This window comes from Bombus bifarius, unplaced genomic scaffold (assembly GCF_011952205.1).
Source record: "Bombus bifarius isolate JDL3187 unplaced genomic scaffold, Bbif_JDL3187 scf7180000008199, whole genome shotgun sequence".
In the NCBI taxonomy this organism is placed as follows: Eukaryota; Metazoa; Arthropoda; class Insecta; order Hymenoptera; family Apidae; genus Bombus; species Bombus bifarius.
The window spans coordinates 3,996,914-4,015,359 of record NW_022884505.1 but is presented as its reverse complement, the minus strand read 5'-3'; the positions used below and the strand labels follow the sequence as shown (position 1 = coordinate 4,015,359).

Sequence of the window (18,446 nt, the reverse complement as noted above, 5' to 3'; positions counted from 1 at the left end):
ACTATCTACAAATGATTATCTTTAACTTGGAGTTAAATTTTACTCAACAGGATTTTTAATTAAAAAAAATTTATTTTGCGGATGTCTAAATAATTTAGGTTATTGTAACACAATTCTGTATAAATGGAGATTCATTTTGCTTCTTTATTTAAAAATAAAAATGACAAAATTACATGTATAATCAATTTGTTATATTACATGATTGACAATATTTGCATAAAATACAATTACGTACAAAAGTGTTTTATAAAGTCCCGTGTAAATGTACAATATATTTTAAATTATTTTAATTTAATGAACACCGATCGGAATATTTATACCTTCGGAATGCTGTAACATATTTTTTCAGTACTATATTCATTTATTTATCACGATATAGATACGTAGATCATCATCTGAAAATATTGAAGATTGTCTTTTGCATTAAGGCAAGCACAGGCACTGAATTCATGACGAAAGAACTTATATATGATACAACAATAATTGCTTTTCGAAGGCACTAAGTAGCGTAGCTTAACAAAATAAGTTAATTGTTTACGGATCCATGAGATTGACTGAGGGAGGTCGAACATTTAGCTGATATTCTCCAAAGATCATAGCTGCTACCCATTTATGCTGTTCCTCTTTTAACGATCCTGCTAAAGTATTTCCAAAGTACGGAGTTTCTTTACACCTACAATAAAATTTTTAAAAGCTGTCTATGATATTATATTCTCCACTATATGAAGGAAATTTCATGACTATATTTTTTTTTAATTTTTTGATTCATGGAAATGACTTTTAATTTAATCATTACCTTGTTGGCTTTTTATTCTTAGCTATGAATGTTATAGACCATCTGCAATAAGAAATATATACATACGTCTAATAATTCCGTAAAAAAAATGTTTGTTATGCATCGAAAAAGGGAAATGCATTTACCCCGTTTGTGGATTTCGCTTTGGCTCGTGACCTAAATACCAAATGATGTCTTCTACTTTCCACTCGTATAATACATTCGCGCATACTCTGTCTTTGTAACAATAAAGTTTCGCTTGACTAAATTCGAAGAGGTAGTTCTTAAAATTTTTCGATTTTGTGTCAGCAAATTTAAGTTCACCAGACGTTGTCATCGGTGGTTTCATCTAAAAATAAAAGATATTGTAAGATGAACGAATTAGTTTTTGCTATTGTTTTGAACGTAACAAAAATATAATATATCCAAATAAATAAATTTGGCATAATAGCATAACAGTGAATTTAAGAAAGTTAAAATCCACGATATAATTAAAATGAATTGTCCAGTTCAAAGCAGTTTATTCTCGTGTAACTCTATAACCATTATGTGGTATTGTAACTACCTATAATATTATATTTACCAGTGGTGCTATATCCTTGTATAGCCGATCCTTCTTAAGTATGAGGACATTGTCCTTTCTGTCCTCGGGGTCCCAGTATCCCCACCTTGCCACTGCCTCGAGGACACGCTCTTTATGATGCAGTGGTCTTTCCAGTGCACCAGACAATGTATATTCCTCCAGACACAATTCATGAGCTGACAAGTTAGTCTTTTCCGCCAGTTCTTGACACACGTCGAACGCAGTCTTTTGTGGTCCAATCTATAGAAATAAAAATACGTTACGTTTTTTGAATAAACATTCAGAATAAATTAAATATGTGTACAAGTTCAGCTACTGCTGTATTTTTGTCATATATCGGAATTGTTATATTAGAAAAATGGTATATTTAGTTCATTTTGAAGACAAAAACTATATTTCTCTTTTACATTTCACAAAAACAGGATATACTTCTCAAAAACAGAGTATAGAGATCACACAGGCTACTTCACAATCATAGCATATTTAAATCTTCTAAACAAAAAATATAATATTTCAAATTTTTATTTTTATTTAAATTTTTATTAAAAAATTTATTTTTATTTAATTAATTAATATTTCAAAATTCCTTCTTTATCATTAAATTGAACAGAAGAGACCCTAAAATCCGAACACCCATATTTGAAATATCCTGTATGAAACGACAAGGGAAAATTAGATATAAAAGAAAGAAATTCTCACGGTCACATTGATGCATTCCCCGTCCCTTGAGAAAATATATATCCAAATTTTCAGATCACCCGATGGTGCACCGCGTAAACCATTATTCGAACCGTGATGTTTCTCGAGAATTTCCAGAATTTTTGCCTCTTTCGCCATATCCGCAGCTGTTAACTGATATAACTTTGGATAGAGTTTGATCAGGTCACCGATCACCCTAGTCTCGGATCTGTTCCATTCTTCCGCGCTGCTTTCGTCAGCGTGCATTAACGTCGGTCCCCAGATTGCGGAAAGATTCTCGCCGGTCATCAGGTTCTTGGAACTCTGCTGACTCAAACAGTAAAGGTGAGCAAGAATTCTTCTGAGCGTCGCCGCCGGTACTGGAGTCAACGTGGACAATAATTTCCTATACGCTGAAACTTGTTCGTTATCGTTGACGGTCTCTGAAACAGTTTTTAAAATTACATTTTTAAAATTGTATTTGTATATACAATTGTAACGATGGAGCATTACGATCTTTTAATTTCAGTCTTACTTTAACTAAGATTTAGTTATTGCTATAAAGTCCTACGAAACATTACAGTTGTGAATTGTAATGTATTTGAACATGGATAGGTTCCAACATAATTAAGCAATTGATTGCTGGCGACTTAATCAAAATGGACATATTTTGAAATAAATTCTTATCGATGATTATTATCCCAATCACATCGAACACAAGATACTATTTTAGTGCACGTTATCTTTAATAGTGACTAACAAAGATTGTACGCAATTTTTATCAGAGCAGCACATGTGTTTACTTTCACTAAGGAGCTTGAAGGCCCGTTATGAAAAGCCATGATTCATCGGCGACCTCCGCGCGATTCTCACGCGACGTTTCGCTGCGCACCAGACTAAAAACAAGTTGCAGACGCGTACAGAAATTTGTGTATTTGAGTTCAACGTTCGTTCCATCGCTCTATTAAAATACATAACTCCCCTTTCAACGCGTGACACATGGGAGACAAACAGGAACCGTCAATTATCGTTGCTATTAAAACTATTTCAAAGAGAACGTTGAACCAAAAAAAACGCAACAATGATAACTTTGTTTTATGTGACAAAGATTTTCTTAATAAACAATTAATTAACTATACTTCTTGCGCATCTTCAAGTACGATTCTAATTTGCCATTCTTGAAACGTTCTAAAAATTTTAATAGGTAAGAAGTAAATAATTATTGATCTACTCAAGATAAAAAGATACATTCCTTTTTTATTTTTTGTCATTAATAAAAATTCGTGAAGATACGTAGATATATTAAACGACACCACAGAGCGATTAAATCTGTGTATAATGGGACCGGAAATTCAATATTATGGCTCCTGTTAAAACCAGCTAACACGTGAGAAAGTACGCGTGGGTGCGAACACGAATCAACTTGACATTTTTCTTATAGTTAGATATATGCAAACGACTACAAGGAGCGATTTATCTACATGTTCTGTTTTACAAGACGTTTCGTTTCCCTTCTTATTTAAATAAACATGTTCTTTTAAATAAAAAATAACATATAGTTTTAAATATTCTTCGAATCTTTAATCGCAACAAAGAAATTTGTTTTGCGAAAGGCTCGGAATTCCGGGTCAGTGTAAGTTTCTGCTTACAGCGCAACGCGAGAAATGCACAGAAATTAGAACAGCCGTTACAAAATGTTATTTGCTTATTGTGAAACATTATCACTTGACGGTTAACTACGTATCATTTGTAACGGTCATCGCTTCGCTCGAAGACAGCTGTGACAACTGTTAACTGCATAGTGATATTCAAAACCGTACACGTTTGGAAATCGCTTGTCTGAGCTGTAAGAAGATGCTAGTTTCTTCTATCTTAGAACGATGTTATTACGTATGTCACGCACGTTTAACATACAAAAAGGGATCCTCCGACAATCGAGAAAGTCTGGCGTGCGAACTCTTAGTCAGCATATGTATCATTGTGCCGAATAAAATAGTTGTAGTTATAAAATAGCAAGTGTTCCCCGTTAGCGATCCCTGGCCACCTGATGTACATAATCCTTAGTTTATATATAAATACGTATCCGTATGATTCAATTTCTTTATCCATAATAATTTATTGCATTCATGCTGCAATTAGAAAAACAAAATTGATACTTTAAAGTATACATGATGAAATAACATTTTTTATTTATGTGTTATTAATTTTTTAATCTTTTATGTAATATAATTTCAACGTATTCAGGTTTCTCGATTTAATGCTGTTTCATTGTCAAAACGTCCGGTTAAGAGAGCGAGTTCGAACACAAAAAGTCAAGGACAATAAGTGGTTCTTACCTGCGGTAAGACAAAGTCGATCGTGAATGTTAGGTGGAAACAATGGATTCGGTAAATCACGGAGAAACCTTCTGAGAACTGTGGCGACATCGTGTTCTGTATACGCGCTCCTCGTAATTTGCGTCGCCCATGCGTCGCGACGAAAGGCTTTTAATAATTTGACCACTGCACTATTGGATCCGTTTTGTCGATAAATGCCCTTCGACATGATACCTTTAACATTATTCAATATTTTTCAGTTATTTTAACACTGCATCTATTATATATATATATATTATACATATGTATGAAACCTGGAAGATGAAAATAAATTAAGATAAATTCAGATTTTTTCCAAATTTCATATATATCATATAAAATAAAATATATAATATAATGCTATACAAGATATATGTATATACTTATTCATATATACAGAGCTTGGAAGATATATGAATTTAACATATACTTTATCATTAGAATTATTTTACATGCATGAGCAATTGATACAAGTTATAAGTGATAATAATAATAACATTAATAAGTAATATACTAGTATATTACTTGGAGGCAATCACGAGCAAAGTTGAAATGCTATTAAAAACCGGAATGATAATCTTCTTTTACTTGTTGCATATGCTACTGCATTGCACATATGCTTACCATGAGCATAAATGAAATTAATGCATTTGTCGAGAATCACAGGCACGTTATCTTGCGTGAGTTGTTGCTGCTCTAAAGCGGGGCCACAGGTAGTGGCAGCTTGATAAAGTGCGTGTCTCCATGCGGATCCTTCGTGAGTTCCTGGTGTAGCCATATGTAGTGCGCCGCTACCACCTGCATCGACGACCACCACCGGAACTGATCCTGCACTTGCATTAGGTCCTTCCTGTTCCCGTAAAACTGTAACAGAGCGTGGAAATCATCGAAACTACTTTTTTGACCGTGATTCATAAGTAAACAATTTAGCTTATCCCAAAATGTTCTGATAAGCACTTAGAAATGCGTGGCTGTACTCTGGCCATTACGAGACAAACATATAAAAATAGGCAGTAGAAAATTGTGTATGCATTCCAACAGATAAGGTTCGTTGTAATAGCTGTGTTTTTATAACTGTTTCATTGCATTACTGGGTCGTACATTTATTACGACGAGCTCCGTAGCAAATAAAAATTGTTTTCTCTCAGAGAATCGTATGGGCAAGTCGGTCATCGATAATTTCATTTATTATTCTTTTAAGATTTAATTCTAGAAATAACCGTGTAAATGTGAGGCAAATTGTAAAGCTAGCGTAGGACGAATTTCTAATTCTAGATTACGCTTTATTGTTTCCTTTTTTCTAGCTTGCAAGGTAAATCGATTCTTTTATTTGTCATGAAGTCATGGCGAGATGACTTGTCACTATATTAATACAGTAAATTGGAATTGTTGTTGATGAAGTATTTCTCAAAATTAGAACTTGATATTTTATTTAAAAATATATAAATGTCTGAAAGTGTTTAAATATATAAATTTGTATATATTAAATAATTAAATAATTTTGATAGAAAGAGAAACTTACCGATACATCGTGCCTTCCGAAGGTCGAGTTCTCCAAAAGTTATGGCCGTGGTAGGATCCAGAGATTTCGTGTAAATTAACGTTCGTTGATACAGGAGAACCCAAGCTGGAAACCACGTGCCTGTTACGCCTTCCTAGAATATATATCAACTAATGTTTTTTAATATGTAATTCACTTGATGATAACATAACAAAAGTAATATAAACATTTGATTCTAAAATAAAATTATTACAGTAATATTTATTATTACTGACTACGAGACAGCCATTATTATTTCACAAATGGATGTTCGATCATTAGAAATCGGTTTTCTCCAAAGACAATCATAATCAATGCAAGATGAACGAAAATACTTGTACAAATATATTACCTTCTTCATATACATAAAAAAGAAAGATGAAATAAACTCTCTAAGATATCCGACATTAAATATCATGCTGCTCTTTTAACGTTTATTATAAATATTCGAGAATTATAAATTTAAAAAAATGCATTAGAAATTAAATCTCACAAATCTTCTTCAATTACTACCATACCTATCTCTATCTACTAACAAGTTTATAAATTAAATAAAATCTCCTGAATTCAAAGTTGGTTGATCTACATTTTCCACTTTTTATACCTTCAAATAGGCCCATCCTACTCTCGTCAATTCAGCCGTGTACTTCGTGGGAAAAACCGTAGTAATAGCCTCTAGTATTCTTTGAGCCCAAATCCTTCGTTCCGTCGTACCCTTCGCGTAGAACACGTGAACGCTCGGTCTTCCCTCAACGCTAATTGCTATGCAATGTACAGTCTCTCCATCAACTATCCTGAACATTTTAAATTGCCTTTGTTATTCCTCGGTCGGTTCGCTGTTTAACCTTGCTATATGTAAATTTGTACTTCTTTCTCATATTTTCCTTTTTCGCTGAGACTTTCCTTCAACTTTTCCTCAAGTACAGATATTTTCATTACGTATTTTACTACGGGTTCTTATGCATTTATAGAAAATTTGAAAGTGCAAGATTCCACAGAGTACACATAATATGAAAAAACACATGAAATACGCAAAGTGTAGCATTTTCTATAATATATGATAGGTGAAACAATTTTCTACCGATGCTCCATTTTTTTAACTACATTTCCAGTAATATGAATTTGCATAAAAGTCCGCAGTTTAAATATTATGCATCATACAGATATAAGATCGCGATTGCAACTTCTACATAACAAATGGCCTGCGGATATTTCTGCAGATTCACGTTTCTGCTAACACAAATAAAGAAACGAAAAACATAAGCGGAGACCTCCTGAATATTATAACGAATAATTCTACTTTAGCATGAAATCTGTCCGGCGGGGTAGCCAGCTACGCTCGTTAAAGCCCAGAATTGAAGACGACGCGTCGCGAGTTCTCGAATCCTCGGCATAGAACTGGTATTATTTGCAAAAGGAAAATGCAAAATTTCTCTTAGAAGTGGTGATATACAACAGGCAAGCGGCCAGCCCCTCCCTTGCGTGTGTTGTGGGTGTACTTTCTGGGAGTGCTTGGTGTTAAGCACCCAGGAGCTCGACGATCACTCGCACTGGTCTACCGTCCCGTCCGTGGAGGTTTTAGCCGGTAAGAATCCGGCACTACCTTCTGCCGCCTCCACAGGGTGGGCAAGGTGTCTATGAAGATTTCCTCCACGTAAAAAAAAAAAAAGTATGAAATCTATCCAATACAAAAAGTTAGGGAGTAACTTACTTATCCCATTTCCTTATAAATATTATATCTTTCGTTAAAAAATTCATATACACGTATTCTTTAAACAAACAAATTTTCTGTATCTTGGAACTTCTCAGAAATGCATAAGAATCCGCAGTCTAATAATAAACATACTTAAATCAATCAAATTTTCTCATCAAATATACACACGTATTCGTATCTTTTTTCTTCAGAGTTTAATGACGCTACTTCATGTATCTTCGTCTGGCGAATTCTTCTCTTTCATAATGTGTTATTATTCGGAGAAGCATTCTTTTATGCAACGAAAAAGCGGACTCACTTAAAGTCCTGGAGAAGATGAATGCTGTACACTGTGTCGAGGTGAACGATCTCCTTCAGAGTAGACATGCCCTTATCTGTGTAGAAAGAGAGCTTCTGGTCGGCTAAGATCGCTGCCCTTTGCACCAGGTCCTTCGCTCTTTCTATTCCTACACCGGTCCTGTAAACGATTCCGCGGTGCGTCGTCACATTTAGCAGATCGTTCACCCTTGGTCTCTCCAATTTCGTCGATTTCGTGCTTGGCACAACGCCACTGTGGTCACGACTTCTGGACAGCAATTTACTGCCGCTCTTCACGAAACTCATCACGTTCGGTCTGATCCCGTGCCCCGTGGACTCATGCCGCAATTTTTTCAATTTCTGGATCACGCCCACGCGTCTGTGCTCCTCCGTGGCCTTACCGCCCGAAGGACACGAAGATTCGTCAGCGGCCGTCGTCGTCGTCGTCGTCGTCGTCGTTGTCGTGCTGCTCGTCGTACTCGTGACTGGTGCATGTAAAGTACGTATATAATTATTCTTCATTGAGATATATAAAATATATTTACTATAAAAGTGTTAATTTCCGAGTCACAGATTTAACGAATTGTTTCGTTATTTTCTAAATGGATATTAATACTAAATATTAATTAATACTAAATGGTAAATTTTACTTATGTATAATAAGTTATTGTGTTTCACGTATAATATAGACTACGTAGACTGTAGATGTTTATGCATTTATCGCATTTAAAGACATTTAAAACTGCAAGTATTTACGCAATATACAAAATACGATATATTGATATACAAAAATGTATAAAATTTCGAAATATTCTTGAATAAGTGAAACAAATCTCTATTTAGCTTTTATTCCTTTAACTGTCGCCACAGAAGTATGAAATTGCATAAACGTTCGCAGTCTATTAATAAGATACGGTGTGTCACAGAAGTATTCATACTCGTAATTATTGAATTCAAATGATCAATATTCTCTAACGATATACAGATTGCAATGTTTAACGATAGGAATACGTAGTGTAATAATTAAATTCTTCATTGGTATGTCGTTTATTAAAAACTAATCGTCTATCATACTATAAATGGCAGTTTAAACAAATCATCAAATTCAATAATTGCGAGGATACGAATACTATTTTATATTATTATAAAAAGATAGTCAACAACTTGAGAAATTTTGGACAAGTATGAGCTTAAAGGTAAAACGTTTTCTTTACCATATGCTTCATACGAAATTAAACAAGCACTTGCCTACACCTTTTTTTAAACACTAGGAAGAAAGACACGGAAGTGAACAAAATTAACGAGATGCTCATTACCATACAATTTTATCCTTCTGACCCGATATACTTATATATACTGTATATATCGGTGTATTTTACAATACCATAGAATAGCCATAGAATAGCTCATAGTCGAGTCATTAGTATTTCGTATTAAATATTAGAAATCAGATCTTAAAATTATGATTGCTTTTAAGGCGTAGGCTATTTATATAAAAAATTATCATAATTTTGAGTTTTACAGCGGTGTAGGACAAAATGCTTCGAGTGCCGTCGAGTTAGAAGGGTTAAACTGTTAACACTAATTTAAGTTACTCTCAATTGACGATATAGTCTTTCTGTACTTCTATACATCACTGGAAGCTCAATTGCAGTCTAAAAATAGGATGCACGAAGTTCTAGGCGGATAATTATTATAATAATCGATCAGCCAAGGCGTTAAAACGTAGCCGAGTAGTAGGATTATATAATTGTTTAAGTGTAATAAAGCATATTGGGATATTGCAATTTATCGCTATCTTGAAATTTAATACCACGCAGTACCCACATGCGAAACTGAGTTGAATCATCAGTTCTTCGTAGAAGAATTGACAAGTGTAAAATAGCGATTATACATTTTTGACGGTAATATACATTTACGCGTTTAACATTGACAGTTCTCTCCGCCTACGTATTTACTTTCTCTCATACACATGGAAAGTGAAAAGTCGTCTCAATTATTGTCATCATTACCAAACTGATTGAAATTACATTGTTCCTTTTTCTTCAATACCGGTGTAATCTTCTTCCTAAAATTTTCAAATTTACTCCCAATTCTTTAGATAAAATCCTACCTTTCCTGCCTTTTGCCTACATCGCGTACATTCCTTTTACGATTTATAACAAATCTTAATTCAATGATCTACTTAAAGCTACGATATAACTAAGTAAGTACCTGAACTATCGCTAGTCGTAGCAGCCACGGATTTAGCTGTCACAGAATTAGGAGAGGATGCCTCGCTCGAGCGATTCTTCGCTGTCGATTTCCTAGGGGGAACAGCGGGTTGCTTCCGAGTCACTAGGTGCGCTAATTTCGGCAATAGAGCCGGATTTTTCCCCGTAGCGCTTTTATCCGGTTCTGGAAGGATCTCTGCGACCTCGTCGTACTCGTTTTTCGGCAAGGAGTCGAATCTTTTCGGTGGTTCTGGTGGCACTGACGAGATTTGCTCGGCATCCTCTTCTTCCACGTCATCTTGTTCCTCCTCGTTATCGACTGCTTCCTGAAAGTCCAGAATACTGCCAGAACTGCTCGGCGAATCGTTGGTGGCCAATAAAGTCTCCAGTAACATTAAATCGTTATTTTCAAAGTTGCTATACACGTTTTCATCGGAAGTTCTCGCGAACGGGTCAAACTCGAACAACAAAGATTTACTACTCTGTTGTCTATTTTCTGGACTGTTCGACGTTGTTTCTTTCTCTTCTTGTGCCTTTTGCGGCGACAGATTTTCATACAGAGAATTTTGAATGGATGCTTGGCTTCCATTCGACGCGTCGGACGTTCGATCGAGCAGAGGCACTTCTTTGTCCAGGATGTCCTCCTCTGCGCTGGATATCCTGTCCAGTTCGTCGAGCCCCTCGGATTTCCCAACTGGCGCGGTGTCGTAGAACGTCCAGGAATCGGATCTGGATAATCTCTTCGCGTTATCCGATTTGTCTAACGGTAGTGTCACGTTTACGTCGGAAAGGTTCAAGCTCTGATCGGAATCACTGGCCTGTTAATAAACCATGGGAAATTTTTAATTATATTTTTCTTTGCACCTTAACGTAATTGTTTCGGCGTTTTCTTAATTACATGCAAGATCCTGGACTTTTATGTAAATTTCCTATGAACGCATAAAAATCCGCAATCTGATCCTATGATATCGTTCTGTTGTCAGTCTTCTGTTGTCTTATTATTCTTATTCTTTGATAAGGACAATGGGATAAAGAGATAAAGTAATATTCAGATATTTGTATCGATATTTGACTGATTCAGTAAACTATAACATAGAAAATGCTACGACAAAAACAATAGATGGAAAGTTACATTTGCTTGATAGAAATCAAACGTTTGAATTAGCCGAAGTAATTTTAAATATTGAACGGGCGCTAACTAAGTGACAGACTGACGGCCACGCGCTAACAATTTTATTGATAGCGGAGGGAAGAAAGTTAACGACCTCGGATCAAAAGTGTTATTCCCTTCAGTAATGTGAGAAAAAACTTTTCGAATGTATCGCGACAACTCGGACTCGCTTTTTTATTTATAAAAAAAAATCGAGAAGCAAAATCCACTTTTATCCTATGTCCCTCTTTCATTCGCTTGTTTGATCGTCTGTTCTTTTCGCGCGCATATTGCTCCGAAATCTTGTTACAACGCGAATATGTTCCCTCTAGGTGTTCACAATGTGCAGTAAGAGAAAAAAAGGAAACAAAGGAAGATTAGCAAAAGCATTATTCTTGGATGCAGTTATAAAAACAATAGAAATCACGCTTCTAACCCTTCAATTCCCGTAGCTGGGGCTATGACTCGATGCGAGAAATTTTCCTGAATTTTACTTCCAGCGACTGAACGATTTTTATTAGAAATAAAAAATGATAGATCATAAATGTTTCGATATTTTAATGCATAGTCGAAGACGATGGAATAGTAAACAGAATCATGGATCTAGCACACACTATTATGAATCAGCACTATCTGAAATAGATAACGTAGTCGTTAAAATGAATTAGAGCCCATAAATTATTAATTTGCTTATGTCGTAGAGTAAATAACAAGTTGTACGGAAATTAAAGGGTTAAAACAATTGAAATACGTTTTTAAACGGTACGTTTACCTGATTGAGCACGAAACTAAGTAGATCAAACGATTCGGGGAAGTCCCTGTCGACTTTGTCAGAGATGGTCGAGCTGATCGTGTCGTATCGACTGCTGCCTGACGTGACGGACTGCAGTTCGTCGTAGATAGACTCGTCAGGATGTGGAGGAGGATATGCAGGAGGTGGTGGACTGTGACGCGTCCCGGAAAGATCCTCCTCATTTCTGACGCTTCTCAGATTACTGTTCAAGGGACTGTAGAACGAGATGCTGCTGAAAATATCATCAGCCGGCATCGAGACGCATCTCTCATCCTCTACAGGATCTTTGAACTTCTTATTACCACCGGTGTTATCCCTTAAAAGATCGTCCTGATTCAACGAAGTTAACCGTCTCGTTAAAAGATTCTTCACCGACTTCTCCAATCTAATACTAGCGTTCCTCGTGCTGGAAATTACCGCACGGCCCTTCATCGTCATCTTCTCCGAAATCTCGTCTTTCAGTTGTCGGGAACTACTGGTCAGATTTCGAAAAAATTCATTGTTCGTACTCCTCGATTCCGACGTGGATTTCGAGTCGTCGCTTTTCTCCGATTGACTGGAATCGCTGTGACTGCTGAATCGAGCTGTTGGCATCGAAGGTGGCAGCTTCCTCCTCGGTGCTGGTACCGGTCGTTCGGTCATCACCGATCTAGGTTTCGGTATCGGTTTCTCCTCCATCTCGTATGGATATCTTTCTGTCTCGCCGCTCGTTTTTAACCGAAGGATCCAGGAACGTAGAAGCTGCGCTACATGCTTCGGTCCCCTTATAACAGTATTTTCATATCTTTCATGCGTGTACACTTTGAAATTGATACGTTTCGGATGCTATTGTTATTGTGAAGTGCGAGCTGGTTAAATAATTTGTCATTCAAATTTTGGAATTTTCGTGAACTTCGCGAATAAAGTATCTCTTAGAATAATTGAATTTTATCAGTTTCTACGATGCAGCATATCCGACCGAATACGAGATGATATTAATGATTTTTGTACGATTCAGGTCAAGCGATTATGTGTAATAATTTTGAGGATAATTATATTCGATAAGATGGGTTTCGTTTAAAGAAATGAATATAACTTGTTCGTTTTGATTTAAAAGATAAAGAACTCGATATTTCTTCGAAAAAGTAATTGTTACGAGAAATATAATTATCGTTTTAATAAATTTAATGAGACTAATTGTGATTAAAAAGACAGAACTGAGATGTACGAGCGATTTTAAACCGTCTTATGTTATAATTGCAATGATTATTCGGATGACATCTTGTCAACCTGTGTCAAGGGACTTGATAGTATCGCGTTCAGTGCAACTTGAGACGTAAAAAAAGTCACATGCGCGTGGCGAGAGATAATAGCGCAGTGTCGGACAGTTGTAATTTGGTCTCTTTTTAATTTATTACTTTCCATATCTCACATTCGATTAATATTTCAATTGATCTAATACGAGGATTAGAATTTTTTTATGGTACCATGTCAATGATAGTAAACTGATAATTAATTTTTGATACAGAATTAGAAAAAGAGAAGAAAAATTAATTGCGATTATACGTACACATGTGTAAATTATGTAATTAGAATTGTATCAAATGAACGAAAGGATGACATTAAAATTAACGAATAACAGCAAAATCGGAAACAGAATTTACAAATTTTGAAATAATCAGAAGCGTATGGTGGTTGATCGTACTACCACAAAGCAGTGAAAGTATGCTAAACTTATCGAGCAAACAGAATTCATTTCCAATCTTGCAACACACATGCGTAAGCCTGCTGGCACCTGTTCTCACGTTGCACAATTAAAATGCAATCTCAGGTAGAAATGTTCATCCATTGAAGAAACTCTTCTCCCATACACTTGGATTAAGAAGAAATGATCGATAGTTAATAAAGGATTGTTAGTGAATAAACGAAGAATATGAATAAGGTAGGTAAAAGAGATCGGGCAGTTCGAGCGATTTGTATGCTGAATCAAAGATTGAGTATATAATTGTTCAAGGCTTTGAGATAGATTACCAAGCGAATATTTGTAAAAAGTGATATATATTAATTTATCATACGTCGCAACATCCGAAGACGATTCCTCATTTTCGAGATCCCGACGAGGCGTTGAACACTGACTCGAAGAACTATCAACATTTGCTTCGTACATTCTACCAACGATAGTTACTTAGATAATAAAGACAGCTCAGCGCGAAGCACTTCTGCACGATTGAATCACCGCTTCCGAGTCACGTGATTAGCAATGAGCAGTTGGAATAAATCATGTTTTATAATTTCGATTCGTCTTGATTATCAGCTTCATGTATACCCCTTCTGGTGTCCGATAATTTTCACCTAATTAAATTTTACGTTAATTGTAATTCAAGTTAACCTGTAATTCCATCGTGTTTAAGCTATTTCTTAAATCATCTTTTCGTAGTAATTTTACTGTTCGTAGAAAGTATTTTATTCCGATAATATATTTTATAAAACGTTCGAATTAGTTAATTTGAAACGTGAAACGTTTATTCATGTGTCTTGTACGTAACGTTTATTCATGTATGTAAATCTGGAAATGAAGACACATTATTAAGGAAGTAATTTGAATGATAATCGTACGTACGGTATCATACGCTAGTACTACACATATAATTGTGGATCTTAACGTATACTTCCTTTTAATAGTTTATTAACGCTTCCAAATGCTAATCCGAATCGAACTTTCTACTTAATACCTTCGTTTATGCAATTGATATCAAAGATATAGGTTAGGATGCTGCATTTTCTCCAGTACATCTACTTCAAATTGCACGTAAATGTTATCTTATAAAAATCATTCGAAAAATTGATAAATAACAAACAAACTTAGACCAAACGATAAACCATGCGAGAGTAATACGTACAACGGCTAATAACATAAAATTTCTAATTCCCGCGAAAACGACAGTCATTGGAAACTCTGGCGCGTTTGAATCGCCGCATCTTAGTCACGTGGTCACCGAGAACAATAAAGAAAAAAAGAACAGGGAAAACTATAAATTGACACGACTGTTCTGTAGTACTGAGTCATCGCTTCGAAATCCGATAGCGAACGCATCCAGTTTCCGGTTTTTTGCACTAACCAACACGAACGTCACGTTTCCATGCTTTCTCAGTTCCGATCCATGGATCGTCGGGCTGGACCTAGATTCCCATGTTCCTCATTGTCGGACAAAGGAGAGCGGTTCGATGTTCCCTCTGCTCAGCCGTGAACGGAACGTGAATCATGGCAAAGTCGTGCCAACAGATCCATCAGAGTTTCTAAAATTAACCGATATCTCCGCTGCAAAATGATAAGTATTCGACGTTATTCCCTAAACGCCCGCAATTTCCTGCTGCCTAACATTAATAAGCAAGGTCTTTTCGCGCTAAAACCAGCGCTATCAAAGTCTGTAAACTTGATTCCGTGACTTCGACCAGTCTTGGAAAACATACGCGGTTAGTTTTCTGATACTCGCGCGTTCCACTTTCTCATTAAAGAAATTCTCATTGTTGACCTAACGGTATTATTGAATTAAGTCGGTAAGATTACGGATTTTAAATGTAAGACAAATATACTGGATGATTCATGCGACTGCAACAGGCAGTATCTTTTTTTTGGTTGAAGTTAGAAAAGATGTCAGGGAAAACAGAAAAGTGAAAGAAAAGTGATTAATTTAGGAGGTATTTCAATTTTAGTTTTGTAGAGCTTATCGTATGAAAAACATAGAAAATATAAATAGTGTGATCGTGAATATGTAGTCCAGTTTTAACCATTCTTCCTTTTCCTCCAACATTTGTTTCTAACTTCAATCACAAAAATATGGCTTGTTTCAGTTAAGTGAATCATTCTCTTTACACAAATGTTTTTCAATGTTTTTTGTTTGTCAAGAAAGGTTAGTTGAGCTACATTTTTTATTACTACATAATCGTGTAAGCTATCATTGTAACATTATTTATTATGTCGGATAATTACTGAAATTAATTTAGTGTTTTTATTTGATTGTATTAATGGCACGTGTTAGTTGTTGAACGTAATTGGTCAACAGTCCGTTAATTATCATTTATATTTGGAATATAATGGTTTCTTTTATTCAAATGTTATGTCGATAAAACATGTTCGAGATAATTTGATCTTGGTATTCATCGTATGATTCAAATGACACACAAAAATACATGCAAGGCAAACAGTCAATAATAAAGTCGCTCCAATTACTTCTATCAACCGAGTGGCATACTTGGCAACTGTTCCTTTGAAAGGCAAATATTTGCCAAAACGTCGATAGGCTTCTACGTTTAGTATGCGCGCATCTTCGTTGCTCACGTAACCATACCTGTTTATAGTTCGTATTAAAAGAATAATATCATTTGTGTTAATGATATGGCATTCCTTACTATTGTACTGTACCTATGCATCGATTTGTTTTTGTTGATCAAATCGTTCGGCTATTAAATCGGTCAACTTTTTCATTTTTGAGATTAGTAAAAAAATGCAGGTACTGTTTTTATTAATATAGAAACATTATTAGATATATTCTACTTAGTTTTGGCGTACAAATTTAATCGTAATCTGTATACACAAATGTAGGAGATTAAGGTCGGTAAATAGTGCAATATTTTTTAAGGATATTACGAGATATTATACTTTGTCCGGATCAAACTGTGGTTTGTATTGTGTTTGAACAAAAATTAATCATTAGTCGGTATAATCTTTCACCTCTCCTAGATTTACATATTTTTAAGATATATAGGAAATGAAATTAGTTTGTGTTTTTATGTATTTCCAAAATTCGCTATTTTTTAATACCAAATAAAACTCAAAGCTTTTTGTTTGAGGTGAAAATTCAAGATAGAAGCATAATCATATACATCTAACATTCATATGTATATGCCTATTTATTCTCATTATATCTATCTGCAGTATTTACAGTATATCTATTGCAGTGCATCATATGTCATCAAATCTAGTGTCGAGTCTCATTCTAATCAGTCTCCATTTTTGCATACACAGTAAACATATCCTGATGTATCTATGCTCTTTGGATCTTCACGCAGCAAGGTTACCACGATTGTGCCGAGAAAAATCTCTATTGTTGCGGAAAGTCAGTGCCTTTGAAACGATTGTTACAGTATGTATTTTAAGCGCACCAGATCGAACTGACTTTTCTATAGCGAACCAAAGCTGCCTACTTGTTGATTCTCGAGTGTCGTCGAAACGGAGGCATCGTATATAAAGAAACAAGAGGCACGTACCTTGAAACTTGTCCAAGACGGGGCCGTGAAACGATTCCTCGGTTATTCGAGTGTTTTTCGCGGATCAAAGTGCTTTTTTAATCTTGCACATAGAACACTATTTACAACACGAAGCTGTTTTATTGTCCAGCGGGGTCAGAGACCCACCTGGCCGTTAGTCGTTGCCACTGTCATCATCTCTCTCCTCGTTTCTTCTCTTTCCACCGTTGAAAAGGTGTATACACACGATATATACCTACGACACGCACACTGGCACCAAATAGTTTAGAGCTACACACAAAGCACGGAACGCCGATACACTCACGCACGAGACAACGCGCGCACAGATACCACGCACACGGACGCGAATCTCACACTTCAGGCGACCGAGCTTCTCTCCTTTCTCTTCGCATTCTTTGACATTTCCCTAGATTCGTTCGCGTCTTAATTTTCGACAAACGAAATTATCTGAGCAATGCTAAATATAAAACTCTTACTATTTACACAGTGATAAAACTATTGCGATAAGATAAAAGAAACAAAACGCGTTCACTTGCAACACGTCGCCAGTACTCGTGCGCTAGCACTAACATTCTGCTCTGAAACCTACGCGAGACTACCTATGCATCCCTACTCTCGTTACTGTCCGCTTCTTTATCCCCACTATGTCGACTCACAGCCACTATTTACACGCACGTGTATACACAACGAAACGCACGAATCTGACCGCGATATTACAAATGCATCCTCTATCGAGCCTTAATTTTACTTACAACTCTGTTATTAACGGATATTTATCCATCCAGAAGATTGGTTTTAACGTGTTTTATGTATTTATGTTTTTAGGATATTTGATAACGTCTAGAAGAATCACTTCTGCTGTTATATATGATTCATATGTATATGACCCGAAAAGATTTCATTATATGCAAGATAATGGGACCTTACGACAAAGTTGTCATTGAGTAGAGCATCGATAGAGAAATGTTAACGACCCCGGTGGTTTTGTACGGAAACCACAGGAAATTTGAAACGAAATTCACGAAAAATGGACGAATTTGTGAAGAAGTCACTTGCTCTCCGATTTCGATGATTTTGAAATATGTAGCAAAGCTCGACAACT

General features: G+C 35.7%; 1 protein-coding gene across 3 annotated transcripts; it reads right to left on the bottom strand.

The window, feature by feature from the left end:
• Positions 1–124: 124 nt before the first annotated feature.
• LOC117210325 lies at positions 125–17,787 on the bottom strand. Of its 3 annotated transcripts, XM_033453260.1 has the most exons (15): positions 17,345–17,787; positions 15,196–15,395; positions 14,152–14,428; positions 12,077–12,860; positions 10,156–10,972; positions 7,943–8,426; positions 6,535–6,724; positions 5,913–6,045; positions 5,015–5,254; positions 4,373–4,585; positions 2,058–2,479; positions 1,359–1,598; positions 922–1,124; positions 797–838; positions 125–673 (listed from the first exon to the last, which is right to left on the bottom strand). In XM_033453260.1, the coding sequence occupies exons 3-15, from the start codon at positions 14,241–14,243 to the stop codon at positions 535–537; spliced, it is 3,999 nt and encodes a 1,332-aa protein (XP_033309151.1). In that variant the 5' UTR covers positions 14,244–14,428; positions 15,196–15,395; positions 17,345–17,787; the 3' UTR covers positions 125–534. The 3 variants fall into 3 exon arrangements, with proteins under 3 accessions (XP_033309151.1, XP_033309152.1, XP_033309153.1); XM_033453261.1 differs by lacking the exon at positions 14,152–14,428 and having other exon boundaries at positions 17,345–17,785; XM_033453262.1 differs by lacking the exons at positions 14,152–14,428; positions 15,196–15,395 and having other exon boundaries at positions 17,345–17,785.
• Between the last annotated feature and the right edge of the window lie 659 nt (positions 17,788–18,446).